The sequence below is a fragment of the Podarcis raffonei genome, chromosome 16, assembly GCF_027172205.1.
Source record: "Podarcis raffonei isolate rPodRaf1 chromosome 16, rPodRaf1.pri, whole genome shotgun sequence".
Classification (NCBI taxonomy): Eukaryota; Metazoa; Chordata; class Lepidosauria; order Squamata; family Lacertidae; genus Podarcis; species Podarcis raffonei.
Window position 1 is genome coordinate 25823010 of NC_070617.1, and position 17730 is coordinate 25840739.

General features: G+C 45.8%; 1 protein-coding gene across 2 annotated transcripts; it reads left to right on the top strand.

Annotated features, from left to right (window-relative positions):
- The first annotated feature begins 2181 nt into the window (after positions 1–2181).
- P2RX6 (purinergic receptor P2X 6) lies at positions 2182–17730 on the top strand. Of its 2 annotated transcripts, XM_053368032.1 has the most exons (12): positions 2184–2563; positions 4848–4998; positions 5345–5416; positions 7325–7400; positions 8758–8851; positions 9596–9676; positions 11393–11534; positions 12690–12799; positions 14474–14567; positions 15217–15282; positions 15470–15547; positions 17646–17730. In XM_053368032.1, the coding sequence occupies exons 1-12, from the start codon at positions 2286–2288 to the stop codon at positions 17682–17684; spliced, it is 1281 nt and encodes a 426-aa protein (XP_053224007.1). In that variant the 5' UTR covers positions 2184–2285; the 3' UTR covers positions 17685–17730. The 2 variants fall into 2 exon arrangements, with proteins under 2 accessions (XP_053224008.1, XP_053224007.1); XM_053368033.1 differs by lacking the exon at positions 9596–9676 and having other exon boundaries at positions 2182–2563.

Genomic DNA, 17730 nt, shown 5'->3' on the forward strand with positions numbered 1-17730 from the left:
CGCCCAATACCCTGGGGGTCTCAGGGCGGTTCACAGAATAAAATCAAGATGTAAAACCACAAAATGCCTAATAAAAATAAAAACAACAGCCCAATAGCCCCCCCAGTATAATATAAAGGGAAATAAATGTTACCATTACATTTCATATGTCAGGATGCCCCTGCCCCCAGAAATCCAAAACACCAGGAAAGGTGCTGCATTTTAATTTGCGATGATATTTCCTATTTTATTTTGCTATAATGGTCTTTATAATGGTCTTTTTTTTTTTTTTGGAAGCCGCCCAGAGTGGCTGGGGAAGCCCAGCCAGATGGGTGGGGTATAAATAATAAATTATTATTATTATTGTTTAGAATGAAATTTAAAAAACATGCACCCGCTGAGAAATCCAGGGGAAATCTGTTCCAAGCAGAGAGAACAAATCCAAACAATCTTTGGCTGATAATTAGATTGAGTATTTTGTAGAAAAGTAGCCTTTGAGGGGTACGGCCGGTACCAATGACAGCAAGTTACAAGAAAGGAGATTCCAACTGAAGTTCAGGAATTGCTTTCTGATAGTAAGATCTATTTGACAGTGGGACAGACTCAGTGCCGGATTTACATATAAGCTAAATAAGCTACAGCTTAAGGCCCCACTCTCTTGGGGCCCCCCAAAAAAAAATTAAAAGGAAGAAAACCTGGATGTACATTTCCAAAATATAAGATTAAAAACAAATAAAATAAAACCTACATACAGCAACAGTGTTTTGTGTTGTGCAGGCTCCTATGATGTAAGCAATGGGCCCTGCCTGCTAGCCTGCTCCCTAAAATATCACTGGTTTGCTCATTTCTATATATAGGGTGCCTACATTCCACATGGACTGGTTGCATGGCAACATGTGCAAATGACTTTAGATACCTATTAAGTCCATAAATTACCATATAGCATATACAGTGGTACCTCGGGTTACATACGCTTCAGGTTACAGACTCCGCAAACCCAGAAATAGTACCACGGGTTAAGAACTTTGCTTCAGGTTGAGAACAGAAATCGTGCTCCGGCGGCGTGGCAGCAGCGGGAGGCCCCATTAGCTAAAGTGGTGCTTCAGGTTAAGAACAGTTTCAGGTTAAGAACAGACCTCCGGAACGAATTAAGTACTTAACCCGAGGTACCACTGTATTCAACACAAAAAACAGCAACAATTTGTTGTTGACAAAGGGCAGCTGGACATATAAAGGGCCCCATTACCTTCAGTAGCTAAGGGCCTCATCAAACCTAAATCCAGTCCTGGACAAACTACCTCAAAAGGTGGAAGACGCTCCTTCACTGGAAGTTTTTCAGCAGAGGTTGGATGTTTTAGTTGAGATTCCTGCATTGCAGGGGGTTGGACTAGATGACCATTGGATCCCTTCCAGCTCTACAGTTCTGATTTCAGTTAGCCCATAATAATAATGATGATGATGATGATGATGATGATGATGATGATTTATACCCCACCCATCTGGCTGGGTTTCCCCAGCCACTCTGGGCGGCTTCCAACACTAAAATATAATAACCTATTAAACATTAATAGCTTCCCTAAAGAGGGCTGCCTTCAGATGTCTTCTAAAAGTTTGGTAGTTGTTCTTCTCTTTGACATCTGGTGGGAGGGCGTTCCACAGGGCGGGTGCCGCTACTGAGAAGGCCCTCTGCCTGGTTCCCTGTAACTTGGCTTCTCGCAGTGTGGGAACCGGCAGAAGGTCCTCGGCGCTGGACCTCAGTGTCCGGGCAGAACGATGGGGGTGGAGACGCTTCTTCAGGTATACTGGGCCGAGGCCATTTAGGGCTTTAAAGGTCAGCACCAACACTTTGAATTGTGCTCGGAAACGTACTGGGAGCCAGTGTAGGTCTTTCAGGACCGGTGTTATGTGGTCTTGGCGGCCACTCCCAGTCACCAGTCTAGCTGCCGCATTCTGGATTAGTTGTAGTTTCCGGGTCACCTTCAAATGTAGCCCCACATAGAGCACATTGCAGATAGATTAAAAAACAAACAGTTAAAAAAATAAACAAGCAAACCCCAGGCATTTAATAATAATAATAATAATAATAATAATAATAATAATAATAATAATAATAATACTACACATGTCCAAGCGGGAGATAACCAGAGCATGTACCACATGCTGGCGAGACAGTCTGCGGGCAGGTAGGGTCTCAGCCTGCGTACCAGGAGACAACAGCCACGTCCTTGTTGACCCTCCTTTCCAATTTTTCTCGCCCATTAGCAGGCCAGCTTTATTTTACCCTCCCCTACTTGCTGCTATGGAAGATGCTGACACAGATCCTCACATCTTCGGCGTTTTCTGAAAAGTTGCCTCTTTGCCTGCTCTTCTCCACCTGGGCAGCAGGCCAGGAGGATGTGGCGTTCTCCGTCAGCTTCTGCTGCCGGGATTTCACAGCCAGCCGGCCGGCCATGGAGGATACCTGGAGCCATTTCTGCTTCGGCTTTCTGGATTATAAGACCGAGAAGTTTGCGCTCACCAGGAATAGGAAGGTCGGAGTCTTGCACCGCCTGATCCAGCTCGGGATCGTGGGCTACATCCTCGGGTAAGAGCTGCAGAAGCAGCAAGACGCCTTCGAAATCGCAAGTCACTGGCATATCTGAGATGTTGCTGGTGAGATGGTGAATTGCTGCATTGGGTGGATTTACGGTCCTCAAGCCTGATTTCTTTTTTAAGTGCCCTAGAAGCAGCCTCTTTTGCAGGAGGAACTGCAGTCATGCAGGGATCCACTTCCTCACACATCCCACCTATGCCTGGGGTTGCCACATTCCTCCAGCTAGCCCTGCTCCTCTGCCTTTTAACGCCAACGTCGGAGTTTTTGCCCAAACGAATCACAGTGGTGAAAGCAGGTAGATTGCTCGCAATCCCCAATTCGCTGAATGGGAAGCAACACACAGGCTTCTCCACCCTGGAAATTTGGAACTCCCTGCCTATTGACATAAGGCAGGCAGCTTCTCTGTACTGTATTCTTTTCAATGTCTGCTATATAAAAAAAATTCCTGTTTAGACAAGCTGACGCAGGCGCTTAGATAGCTGGTGCAAGTTTAAACTTCCTTTTAGTCTTTTGTTATTTTAACTTTTTGGAAATCTTATTGTTCTTAGTGATAATTTTATTGTTTTATCTTTTTTTGTAAACCTCTTTGAGGGGTTTTTTTATAATCAAGCAGTGTATAAATGTTATGAAATGAGTAAATAATTTTATTTATTTATTTCATAACATTCATATACCGTGGACTGTCAAACAAAACAAAACCTCAAAGCAGTTTTTGGACTCAGGCTGTGTACACACCGTAGATTTAACGCCTCCCTCTCTCGCCCCCAAGCATATTGGGAACTGCAGTTTACCCATCCCAGCGCTACAATTCCCAACACTCTCAACAAACTACAGTTCCCGGCATCTTTTAGGGTTGGGCTTTAAATGCATGGCGTGGGTGTGTGGTGCCTGCAGCTCCCATGAGCCTCTGCCAGCACAGCCAGCGCTGAGTGAAGATGGGAACTCCAGTCCAAAACAACTGTGAGGCACCGGGTTCAAGGAAGGCTGCAAAGGGAAATAGTTCAGGGCTTAATAATAATAATTTTATTATTTATACCCCACCCATCCGGCTGATATGAGTTATTGCAATAGTGCATGCTGAGGCTCAGGGATGGGGAAACTCTTCCAGACTGAGGGCCACATGAAAGTGGTGGGTGGGGCCAGAGGAAAAGTGGGTGGAGCAACGAATGCAAATTTCCCCTTTTACAAGTCGGCTAGTTTCAACACACACTTGTGCAGCTCTCACGACCTTCCTCCCAAACAAGGGGCGTGCTTAGAGTTCAAGACAGGCAAAACACATTCAAGGGATGGATCTACACACAGGGAGAAAATGCTATAAAGTAGTCAGAAATTAAATTGTTATAACAAAAGGGGAAAAACCACTATAGAAAATAGCATATAAATTTTTTTTGCTCTCTGACGCCATCTGGTGTTGCGTGTTTATAATGCATTCAAGATGCTGTTTTCTGACTAACGTAGCTGAGTTCAAGCAGTGCATGAGTCAGGGCTGGGGAGACTTCCGGGGGCAGATAAGGAGGAGTGAAGGGCCGCATTCTTTCCTGGGGTTCCCTGCTGCAGAGGACCTTAATGAACAGGCAGGCTCAAATCCATGCTTATTTATGGTATTGTAAAGTTGGAAAAGGCCTTCAAAAGGGCAGACTCCTTTGTATACATAAAAGGTAAAGGGACCCCTGACCATTAGGTCCAGTCGCGACCGACTCTGGGGTTGCGGCGCTCATCTCGCTTTATTGGCCAAGGGAGCCGGCGTACAGCTGGTCATGTGGCCAGCATGACGAAGCCGCTTCTGGCGAACCAGAGCAGCGCAAGGAAATGCCTTTTACCTTTCTGCCGGATCGGTATCTATTTATCTACTCGCACTTTGACGTGCTTTCGAACTGCTAGGTTGGCAGGAGCAGGGACCGAGCAACGGGAGCTCACCCTGTTATGGGGATTCGAACCGCCAACCTTCTGATCGGCAAGCCCTAGGCTCTGTGATTTAACCCACAGCGCCACCCGCGTCCCTTTGTATACATAGTCGAACACTAAATAACAGTCTAATCTCTGAAGGGATGAAAATGAGTAAGGTTGAGGAGCTTCTTGGTCAGGGTGTTCCACCGCAGGGGTGCCACCACAGAAAAAGGCCCCGCTCCTTGCAGCCATCTGGAAATGCTGAGGCAATTTTAGCGGATGATCTCCAAGGGTGGGGCAATGTATCTGGAGCATGGAAGGAGGGTTCTTTTACGGTAAGTGTGCGTATTAAGCATCTTGGACCCCTGTTCTTTCTACTGCCTCGCAGGTGGGTGTTTCTAGCCAAAAAGGGCTACCAGGAGAAAGATACTGACCCTCACATCTCGGTCATCACCAAACTGAAAGGGATTTCGGTCACACGCGTCCGGGAGCTTGGGGACCGAATCTGGGATGTGGCAGATTACGTGAAACCCCCTCAGGTATCCTTTCTTGGGCCTTGTGGCCGCAAAAGAATTACCCATCTGGATCAGGCCATATGAAAAATTGAGACGGAGAAGTTTGTGGTGGTAATACTACTACTAGGAGTAAAGTTACAAACAGTAGTAAAGTAGTGGTAAAGTTACTAATACTGGGAAAGTTGTGTTGTTTATTTATTTTAAATCCTTTATAAACCACTTTGTTTCTTAAAAATTCAGCAGTGTACCATATAAAAACAAACAATAGCATTAAACCAAAAATAAAACCGATAAGATGCATACCAAAACAAATAAAATGGGGCATTAAAAAAACAACAACTGAATGTACGTGTTTTGAAACATTTCACAGGGGGAAAACGTGTTCTTTGTGGTGACCAATTTCATTGCTACTCCGAAGCAAGTGCAAGGCTCATGTCCAGAGGTACGTCGCTGGCTTTTCTTTATCGGTAATTTTTTGCTTCCTCTACAGTTGCTGAAGGGAGGAACCTTTTGGAGCCAGATACGACTGGTGGGCGGAGCCAGAGGCAAAAGTGGGTGGAGCAACAAATGTAAATTTTACTGTTGTACAACAATTTGGTTCCAGTGCAGAGGTCACATCCAAGGCAGAGATCACATCCAATGCTATTCTCTATCCAGGCAAGCAAGGGTTCAAGGACACACCCCAGCTCCTGGAAAAGATAAGGGAACTAGATTAATAGACAAATAGAAAAATTATTAGAATTGGCACACAAATTCTTCCCAAGGATTGGACTAGAGTTTGGGAATCACAACCCTTAAAATCTGTTAAGTTGCGGGTGAACATATCAGACGACACAGCAATTCTTCAAACAGCTCTTGTTAATTCACAGGCCAGAACAGAACTGAACTGAAGGGTTCAGCTAGCCTGCTTATATAGAGCTCCACTAGAACGCAACAGTAACCATTTTCTGTAACTATCCAATCTCTGAATGTCACTTTCAATCCCTTATTTGCATATGTGGACCTGAGTGAAAACTATCTACAGTATCCCCCTGCTGGCCCAGGGTGAGAACTTCAGTACATAACAAAATCTGTTTTCAGTTTTCTTGCAGAAAACTCATTGAAATTCATTGAAATTACTACACAGGTAGTATTGCACTCCTTTGCAAATGTCAAAAATATCATTTAATTGTTGGAGGGGTTGCAGTAGTTGGAAGGGACCCAAGGGTCATCTAGTCCAACCCCAGGCAATTCAGGAATCTCAGCTGGATCATACATGATTTTGGACTTTGTTATTTTAACCCATGTGCAACCGTACACATTCTGTGTCCCTACTTTACAGTTTTGTTTTTCATCTTTTGATCGCCATCAGTTATTATAATTGTCTTCTCTGCTTTATATACAGTTTTAAATGAAATGAAAACAAACCTTTATTCTTTTTAAAAAGGACATGTCCCAGCTAGACTAAAACTCTTGAGGAGAGTGCAAGGCAGGGCCTAGGAGAGACATGGCCTGGAAGGGGTTGTGTGGCTTTGGGAGGGCCAGATAGAGAGTTCTGGGGGCCACATTCAGTCTGGAGCTCCCCCACCCCTGCTGTGCAGTTTGACCTCTCTGCCCGAGCCCCGGAGAAGCACCTCTCAACCATTCACCTGCTCTCAGCCCAAATCATAGACCAGATTGCATCATTGTAGGCATCACAGAGCCTAGGGCTTGCCAATCAGAAGGTCGGCGGTTCGAATCCCCGCGACGGGAAGAGCTCCCGTTGCTCGGTCCCAGCTCCTGCCAACCTAGCAGTTCGAAAGCGCGTCAAAGTGCAAGTAGATAAATAGGTACCGCTCCGGCGGGAAGGTAAACAGCGTTTCCATGCGCTGCTCTGGTTCGCCAGAAGCGGCTTAGTCATGCTGGCCACATGACCCGGAAGCTGTATACCGGCTCCCTCGGCCTGTAAAGCGAGATGAGCGCCACAACGCCAGAGTCATCCGCGATTGGACTTAACGGTCAGGGGTCCCTTTACCTTTACCTTTAGGCATCACAGCAGCTTGTGTCGGTTCAGATAATCCAACATCAGGCATCCCCAAACTCAGCCCTCCAGCTATTTTGGGACTACAACTCCCATCATCCCTAGCTAACAGGACCAGTGGTCAGGGATGATGGGAATTGTAGTCCCAAAATAGCTGAAGGGCCAAGTTTCGGGATGCCTGTCAACATCATCGCAGCAGCAAGGGGCCGGCCAAGTTGCCCTGAGACCCTGTGTCAGGTCTGTGGGTGCCCCTTTCTGCTAGAGCTTTATAAAGGCATGCCAGGCAGACCCTCTCACAGAGGTCCCCTGCGTATGATTTTCCTTCTCAACAATTGTCTTCTCCTCCTCCAGCATCCTTCCATCCCTGATGGGAATTGCAGGAGAGATGAGGACTGTTCGCCAGGACAGCCGGTGGTCCATGGAAATGGTAAGGAGGTCTGTTTCAGTCCTGGTCCCTACCCGCTGCTCTCTACATCACCCACATCTGAACGCCGGATTTAGCACCAGTTTCTCAGCGGTTACAGCTTGCAAGGCTCCCTCTTGCAGCCTTCCACAACCAGCAGCAGGCGGTGTACTTTACCTCAGGTGTCAAAATACTTTACCTCAGGTGTCAAAATGTACTGGGCCGGCCTTCTGATGGAAGTTGCAATCCAAGACTATCCTAAGGGCACCGGGTTGGGGAAAGCTTCCCTCTTGTTTTTACATTTCTCCTCTGCATCCTTCCCTCCATTCCCCAAAAGCAGCCAGCCGTGCCACAAGTTACAAAAACCACTCGATTTCTTACTAGCAGCCTTGTTAGCTGTTGTTGCTGAAGGATTCCAAACCATTGGTGCCAATTGGAAATCAGTGCAGTTTATGTTGGGGATAATTCAGGCAGAAATTCCCAGGTGTCAAAAAAGGTTATTTATGTATGCCACTACTGCAGCCCGTGTTTTGTTAGCCCAGAAATGGAAAACGAGCGAAGTCCCGACTAAAGAATAGCAACTTAACTTGATGGAATATGCACAGCTTGTGGACCTAACATATAGAACAGGAGAACAAGAAGAACATAACGTTTAAAGGAGATTGGAAAATGTTTATTGATTATATGGGGGGAGGGAATTATGTACACTTGAAAACATTGGCAAGCATCAAGATAAATTCAACAGTGTAAATAAGTTTTGATGGATGTAATAATGGAATATTGAATGGTTTAGTTTATGTAAACTATGCAGGGATTTATGTTATGCAAAATGAACCATGGAAAGAGAAGAAATCATTGATATTTTAAGGTTGTTTAAATTAATATTCTAAAATGTAAAACAGAAAATTTAATACAGTTATGGGGGGAAAGGAAATCAGTGAAGTTTGGAAAAGTTCAGTCAGCCACCTTGATTTAAACAGCACCCAGTTGTATCTCAGGAACCAGCAGGCAAAATTTGGCCACATTATTCCAAGAGGTGTCGAAATGCATAGCAAATATTTTCTAAAATATATAATAGATGAAGCCACCTCATACTGAATTAAACCATTTGCCCATCTAGCTCAGGATTATCTGAGCTTTTCGGGGTCTAATGGGCAAATACTTCAATCTCAGTATCTCTCAGCTTCTGCTTTTCCCAATTTCATTTATTTAACAGCATGCACATACAGCTTGAGTGTCAGAAAACCTCTAAGTGGTTTCCAAAAATATAGGCTAAAGCAATACTTTACATGGGGGAGTTGGGCTGCAATGCACCTTGAAAGGAATAAAGGGCTCCAGTAAAAAGAAGACATAACTGAGATGTGGTTCGGTTCTCTTGCAGGAGTAAAAACAGGGAAGTGTGTCCCGTTTGATGCATCCCATAATACCTGTGAGATCTATGGGTGGTGTCCAGTGGAAAACAAGACCTTGTCCAGGTATGCAAGTTGTCCTCTTTGATCCTGTTTCAACCGCTACCTGTATCTCTGTCTCCCAAACCCACCGCAAGTCAGCCAGACATCTTCAGCTGGGGAACAGGCCGTAGCTGCTAACCAAAGAAGAAATTTGGTTGGGAGAGGTGGCCCCTCCCACAAGGTGTATTGCTGGTCAAATAGGCTTTGCAGGGTTTTTTCCAGATGATACCAAAAGCCTTGAGAACCTGTTTAGCCAGAGGGAAAAGTAAGGCAATTACATCGCACTTGGTACCAACTCCTCTTTCAAACCACCTTCAAGGGCGGGAGGAATTAACACTATTTTTGGTCTCCAAGAGGGAACTTTGCCCAAATTATTTTTAAAAATGAAAACAAATTAAACACTTGTTTAGCTAAGCCTAACAAATATGTAGGCTGGTGCCATTGTTTTTAGCTAATCTTTGATTTTAATTACTTTTTGAATGTTTTAGATAGCTGCTTTTAACTGTTTTATTGATTCGTTCTTTTATAAACTGCTTTGAGGGGTTTTTCTACTTCTTACAACCACGCAACATATAAATGTCATGCTGTATGTATAAGTAAATAAAGAATCTGCCACCACGTATTATCAGACATGCACCAGAAACTTCAATTCCTCATGGAAAGGTAGCTTAACTTATTCCCCAAGAGCCTGCAGGTTGTAAAAACCAAATGGTTGCATTCCTTCCACGAATGCATTCATAAGGCCCACCTATTCTGTTTTCCACCTAGGAAACCACTCTTGGCTGAAGCGGAGAATTTCACTCTCTTTATTAAAAACACTGTCAACTTTACCAGGTTTAACTTCTCCAGGTAAGGGCTGAGATCTTTAAAGCAGGGTGGGAACGTTTTTCACAGAGGGTTTGGGATACTGTTTGCAAACAGGAATGTCAGTCATGGCACCAACATCCAGCCCGCTGTTGACACAGGTTAGATAGGTTGTGCAGGTTTCTGTATGGTCTAGAAACCTCTGCAAAGTTTGTAACAGTGCCACAAATGATCTCTTCAGGTTCTTGCTTTTTGGGGATGTTATTGTTTTATATTGCATTGCAGGTGTTTTTGTTTTGTTTTAAAGTTTTTATTTTTACTTTTCAGGTTTATACATTTCAATAATTTTACAATCATTTTAACATATCAAAGTCTGACTTCCTTCCCCCTCCTTCTGCGGTTCTTTAAATTAATTTTTTAAATATCTTCTGCATATCCAAATTCATTTAATTTGCTCATTTAATTATCTGCTTTGAATATATACTCTTTGCAAACTGCAGGTTATTACAATAATCCTGCCAATGTTTTTATCTGTTTGTAATTTATCTGTAAATATTCAACAAACCATTTCCGTTCTTTTATATATATATAAAAAGTTTATCTTGATTTCTTATTCTTCCAGTAAGTTTCACCATTTCTGCATTTTTCATACGTTTTTGTATCCATTCTTCCTTTGCTGGGACTTCTCCTTCTTTCCATTTTGGGGCGAGTAGCATTCTTGTTGCTGTAGTAGCATATATAAATAAATTTCTATATGATTTAAGTAGTTCTGTCACTATAATTCCCAGTTTTGTGCACTATATGATATGGCAGCATTTCAACTTCATGGGGTGTGTCTCCGTGTGCACGGTATTTGCTGTTTTTGTCAACTGTTTGGTGACTATTTTAGTATTAGGTAAGGGTAAAGGGGGGACGCGGGTGGCGCTGTGGGTAAAACCACAGTGCCTAGGACTTGCCAATCGTATGGTCGGCGGTTCGAATCCCTGCGGCGGGGTGAGCTCCCGCCTTTCGGTCCCAGCTCCTGCCCACCTAGCAGTTCAAAAGCACCCTTAAAGTGCAAGTAGATAAATAGGTACCGCTTTATAGCGGGAAGGTAAACGGCGTTCCGTGTGCTGCGCTGGTGCAGGCTCGCCAGAGCAGCGATGTCACACTGGCCACATGACCCATAAGTGTCTGCGGACGGCGCCGGCTCCCAGCCTCAAGAGTGAGATGAGCGCACAACCCTAGAGTCTGACAAGACTGGCCCGTACGGGCAGGGGTACCTTTACCTTTTTAAGGGTAAAGGGACCCCTGACCGTTAGGTCCAGTCGTGGCCGACTCTGGGGTTGCGGCGCTCATCTCGCTTTATTGGCTGAGGGAGCCAGCGTACAGCTTCCGGGTCATGTGGCCAGCATGACTAAGCCGCTTCTGGCGAACCAGAGCAGCACACGGAAATGCCGTTTACCTTCCCGCCGGAGCGGTACCTATTGATCTACTTGAATTTTAACGTGCTTTCAAACTGCTAGGTTGGCAGGAGCAGGGACCGAGCAACGGGAGCTCACCCCGTCGTGGGGAGTCGAACCGCCGACCTTCTGATTGGCAAGTCCTAGGCTCTGTGGTTTAACCCACAGCGCCACCCGCGTCCCTATTTTAGTATTAAGTGGCATATAAATAAAGGAAACAATTCAGTTGCAAATAAAGGTGCCACCAAGGCTCTTTCTCCCAAGCTGCTATCACAACAGATTTCCCAAAGACTTTAATTTTTCTCATGCTTTCGTTCAGGACAAACACGCTGAAGATGACGGATGGCTCTTACTTCAAGGGGTGTCGATATGATGCCGTGGATGACCCTTATTGCCCTGTTTTTCGCATTCGTGACATGGTCGAGGCAGCTGGGGAGAGCTTTGAGGAGATGGCTCACCTGGTAGGTCTCCCCTTTTGCTTCAGCAACCCATCCCACAAATGCAAGCATGGAGGGGCAGGGCTCTTTGGGAACTGCTTCCCTTCCAGGAAAACTCCATTAACTCCAGGTCAGATTAACCTTAGAAAGGGAGTGAGGTGGCTTATGGGAAATGGATGAAGTCCCACCCAGCAGTGTTTCTGCCATTGCCATAGCAGAGCAATTCAGCATCTGCTTTGCATACAGAACATCCCATGCCCAGCCCTGGGCAGCATCTCCAGGTAGGAATGCCTCCTGCCTAAAACTCCGGAGAGCTGCTGCCAGTCAGTGTAGACAATACTGAGCTAGATGGACCAACAGTCTGATGCAGCATAAGGCAGCAAAAAAAGCTAACACCATTCTAGGCTGCATCAACAGAAGTATAGTGTCCAGGTCAAGGAAAGTCTTACTCTTAGCATATGGTTACCAGATGTTGTTCAATGAATCCGGGGACATTATTATTATTTTTTGAAGCTGCGTAGCAACAGGGAGTCAGTAGTGGGGATGGTGAGGCAAAAGACCCTGAGTCCAAGCACACATGCATATTGTATAAAGGTGCAAAGCCCTTCTTTGCACGCTGTGAAACAAATGCACAGAGTTTCTTAAAAATTGGGCAACTGCCGCCCGCCCGCAACTCCCAAACCTCTCCCGATCAGTCAAAACAAAGGGGGAAGGGGGCAGGAGATCTGTACCACCGGACGCCCCCGGTTCCCCTTTGGCAGTGGTGGCGGCAGTGGCAGTCAGCAGCCCAGAGCACAAGACATATCATATGGGGACTTCTGGCGAGGAAAAATGGCAGGCGCCACAGTAGTGAGCATAAGGGAAACCCTTATTTCCCTCCCCTTATGGTCTTGATTTATCAGCTACTTTAAAATGAGGCTGCATTTTAAATTGCATTTTAGCCTGTATTTTAAATAGGGTTTTTTTTCCTTTTCCTCCCCCCCCTTTTTCCCCTATTATGTTTTTACTGTGCTTTTATTGGTGTTAGCCGCCCTGAGCCCGGCTCTGGCCGGGGAGGGCGGGGTATAAATAAAATTTATTATTGTTGTTGTTGTTGTTGTTTGCTCAATACTAGTAGATCCCAGTGCCCTCTGTTCTTCTCCCCCATTAATCTTGTGGCATTTGGTGGATCCAACACAGGGGGGCGCTATCGGCCTGCGGATCGACTGGGATTGTGACTTGGACCAGCCTCCTTCGAGATGCAGGCCCTGCTATTCCTTCACTCTGCTGGAAAAGAAATTCAACTTCAGGTGGGCACAGCAGCAGGCAGGAGGGTGCGAAGGAAGCAGTGCGCAAGCCAGCATCCTGATCAAATTTGCAGATGACACCAAACTGGGAGGGGTTGCTAACACCCCAGAGGACAGGATCACACTTCAAAACGACCTTGACAGATTAGAGAACTGGGCCAAAACAAACAAGATGAACTTTAACAGGGAGAAATGTCAAGTATTGCACTTGGGCAAAAAAAATGAGAGGCACAAATACAAGATGGGTGACACCTGGCTTGAGAGCAGTACATGTGAAAAGGATCTAGGAGTCTTGGTTGACCACAAACTTGACATGAGCCAACAGTGTGACGCGGCAGCTAAAAAAGCCAATGCAATTCTGGGCTGCATCAATAGGAGTATAGCATCTAGATCAAGGGAAGTAATAGTGCCACTGTATTCTGCTCTGGTCAGACCTCACCTGGAGTACTGTGTCCAGTTCTGGGCACCACAGTTCAAGAAGGACACTGACAAACTGGAACATGTCCAGAGGAGGGCAGCCAAAGTGGTCAAAGGCCTGGAAACGATGCCTTATGAGGAACGGCTAAGGGAGCTGGGCATGTTTAGCCTGGAGAAGAGGAGGTTAAGGGGTGATATGATAGCCATGTTCAAATATATAAAAGGATGTCATATAGAGGAGGGAGAAAGGTTGTTTTCTGCTGCTCCAGAGAAGCGGACATGGAGCAATGGATCCAAACTACAAGAAAGAAGATTCCACCTAAACATTAGGAACAACTTCCTGACAGTAAGAGCTGTTTGACAGTGGAATTTGCTGCCAAGGAGTGTGGTGGAGTCTCCTTCTTTGGAGGTCTTTAAGCAGAGGCTTGACAACCATATGTCAGGAGTGCTCTGATGGTGTTTCCTGCTTGGCAGGGGGTTGGACTCGATGGCCCTTGTGGTCTATTCCAACTCTATGATTCTATGATTCTGTGATTCATTCTGTCTTAAGTAGGAATGGGGGCGGGGAGGATTCAATTTTGCTTGCATTTAAAGGCGAATGCGCCCAATTGACGCTTATTGAAACAGTACATGAAACGAAACACAGCAACCTTTCAGAATCTACACTTCTCTGAATTTTGCAATACCGAGAAATGTGCAGAAAAATGTATATGTTAGCAAAAAAAAAAAAAAGAACATACGCAAATGCACCAGGGGAAACTACTTCGCAATAATTTGTATATTGGGGAAAATTGCATATGTATTGGGAAAGAGCTGTGCTAAAAAACTGAGGCTCAGTGGTTTAGACCACAGCGCCACCCGTGCTCCTATACCTTCCTATTCAGACAAGCCTTTGGAATCTGAAGCGCAGGTGATGCTGTCAGGGCAAACGGTGTTTTAATAGCTGGTTCCGCATGTGTTCTGATGTATTTTGATGGATGTTTTTAGCTAGTTCATTGATATTTGCATTTGCATTTCATTATGTTGCTTTTAAGCCAACTTGCACCTCAACTTGGCAGAAAGGAGGGATATGAATATAATCTAAAACTAAATAAATAATATGAGAGGTCAGGCACTCCTCGCAGTATCTTGAACCCAAGTCGTCAAGGGCCCTGAAGGTTGATACAAGAACCTCAAACGTGGTCCAATAGCATGTGGACCAAGCCACAGCTTCTGCAAGTACGCTGCTCATCCGCTTGCTTTCTTTCTTTCTTTCTTCAGAACCGCCTCCTATTATCGGGACCCCCTGAACCGGCAGTCTCGGAGCCTGTTGAAACTCTATGGTATCCGCTTTGACATTTCGGTCCACGGCCAGGTAATGACCTCTGAGGCCCCATGTGCAGCGGATCCCTAGGGGAGGAGGTGCTCTGCAGGGATCCCACTCATCACCCCCCAAGTGTTAGAAACTGAGATATGAAAGCTAGGAGCTAAAGGGCACCTTAAACCGAAGGTTATGGGCGCAACAACGGAATGTCTAGACGTGCTTTTTTAATAACAAGAATACAAAGCTGAAAATGAGTGAACTGCAGCTAAAATATTATGTTCATTTTTCACACAGTCTACTCCTTCCCCTGCCCACCCCCCTAATATTCTGTTGCGGCACAGGCAGAAAGGGGGGGGGGGAGAGCTTATATTCCCAATTATTTGTGCCTTTCATTTACCAGAGAAGCTCAGTGCACCAGTGGCTTGACTTAGTACGGTGACAGCTTTCTATATAATGCAGGGGAAATCCTTAACTCACCAAGTGTTTGAGACCCATTGGCTACCCTCACCTGGTTTAGCCGGCCAGTCGAAGCCATTCCCAGGGTGTGGTTTCTGTCGCATGCTGACAGCTTCTAAGAGCCACAGATGAGTGCAGGGTGGGGATGAAAGACAGACAAAAAACCCCAGAAGGAGTGCAACATGTGTCCCCCACCAGAGTTACTACCCCTCCCCTAATACCGTACACTCTTTTTATTACTCAGGCTGGAAAGTTCAGCATCATTCCCACCGCTGTCAACTTGGGGACAGGAGCTGCCTTCCTTGGAGCTGTAAGTATGACCGGTAGAGTAAAAAAGGCCCTTTTGGACTACAACTCCCATCAGCCCCCGGGCATTGCAGCTGTACGATGCCCCTGGGGCTGATGGGAGTTGTAGATCCAAACAAACAGAGAGCACCATGTTGGCCAAGGCTGGTCTGGATGCTGAATGATGTCATACTGGACTCTTGCCATCCTAGGCTGCCGTGGTTTGCGACCTCGTCCTGCTGTACCTCGATACGAAAGCCGAATTTTATCGGAGTGAGAAATACGAGGAGGTAACAGCGATCGGATGTGGGCTGATCTGGCCTCTTGCTTTTGTTTATGTGGATGCGGCTGCCTTTGAATTCCCTCTCTCTCCACCATGCCCTTTGCTGTAAACATCCCTTTGCTGCTGCCTTGCCTGCATGCTCCGGTTCCGTCCCATTTAGCACTCGCTGTCACGCCCCATCGTCCCGCTGTGGGGAATTGCAACCTCAGCAGCCCCTCGTTCTCCCTGGGGACTGGCAGCAATCAGACTGGTCAGGGATCTTGAGAGGGATTGTGTGTCTGAAGGTGTCTGGCTCCCCAAGCCTTTCCTTAATTTTGTTGGGGGGGTGTCCCTGCTAAAAGCAGAGGGACACAGGTGGCGCTGTGGTCTAAACCACTGAGCCTTTTGGGCTTGCCAATCAGAAGGTCGTGGTTTGAATCCCCGTGACGGGGTGAGCGCCCGTTGCTCTGTCCCGGCTCCTGCCAACCTAGCAGTTGGGAAGCACACCAGTGCAAGTAGATAAATAGGTACTGCTGCGGCGGGAAGGTAAACGGTGTTTCGGTGCACTCTGGTTTCCATCACAGTGTTCCGTTGTGCCAGAAGCGGTTTAGTCCTGATGGCCACATGACCTGGAAATCTGTCTGTGGACAAATGCCGGCTCCCTCGGCCTGATAGTGAGATGAGCACCACAACCCCACAATCACCTTTGACTGGACTTAATCGTCCAGGGGTCCTTGACCTTTACCTTTTACCTGGTAAAAGCAGGCTTTTCTGCATGCTAAAACACAGCCCTCAGATCATGGGGCAGATTAAAAGTAAAACAACACAAGAGCCTGCTGGATCAGGCCAATGGCCCCTTTAGTCCAGCATCCTGTTCTCACAGTGGCCAACCAGATGCCTCCATGGGAAATCCACAAGCAGGATTCGAGCAGAAGAGCCCTCTCTCTCCTGCTGTTTCCAGCAACTGGTATTCAGAAGCATTGCCGCCTCCAGCCACGCAGTGCCTCCATGAAGCCTGATCTCCCATGCATTTGTGTAATCATGCTTAAAAGCCATCCAGGTTGGAGGTCCTTATAGGAGACAGTTCCACAGTTTAACTCTGTGCTGTGTGGTGTAGTGGTTAAGAGCGGTGGACTCGTAATCTGGTGAACCGGGTTCGCTTCCCCACTCCTCCACATGCAGCTGCTGGGTGACCTTGGGCTAGTCACACTTCTCTGAAGTCTCTCAGAGTATTTGTTGTGGGGGAGGAAGGGAAAGGAGATGGTTAGCCACTTTGAGACTCCTTAAGGCAGTGGTGTCCAAACTTTTTTCAAAGAGGGCCAGATTTGACGAAGTGAAGGGCCGTGGGGGCTGACCAGAGGGCCAACCAAAGTTGTTGAGTTTCTTTTAGGATTGAAGTTGTTGAGGTTTTTTGGGGGTTTTACCCCAGGAAATAAACTGCCACAGAGGCTGGATTAAACAGACTGGAGGGCCGGATTAGGCCCCCGAAACGGACTATGGACATGCCTGCCTTAAGGAGAGTGAAAGGAGGGATATCAAGTACAAACTCTTCTTCTTCTTTTTCATAATAATATTTATTATTTTCAGTACATAAACATAACAGAAGAAAAAGGTAACAATAATAAAGAAAAAAGAATGAAACGGAGAAAAAAGAAAAACAACAAAGAATATAAAACATAAAATACAACAAATCACCACATAAACGAAAACTTAATTAATTAAAATCCATCTTCCTAAACATATTATTTGACTTCCTCAAATCTCTTCCATCTGAGTTTCTTAGTAGTTACCGTATATATAGCAGTTTCCAATATCATTATTTCATAAAACCATATCACAGTCCAAACTCTTCTCTGTCCCAAATCGTCCAAAATTCACCTTCATTGGCACTCCATGTGTTCTGGTGTTCTGAGAGAGGGAGAAAAACTTTTCTCTGTCTGCTGTCTCCCTGTCAAGCATGCTTTGGTCCCCTTCTATCATGTCTCGTGTGCCTTTTCTCTAAACTAAAAAGTCCCAAACACTGCAACCTTTCTTTAGTCCCCTTCTTTATTTTGCTTGCCCTTTTCTGAACCTTTTTCCAATGCCCACAGTACCTTTCTAATATGATCCCTTTTCTACTTTTCCAGGCAAAGCCTCCGAAAACCAAAGTTGACGCAGCCACCTAGCCCTACACACCACGGGCAAGAAATCTCAGGAGAGACCTAATGTGGG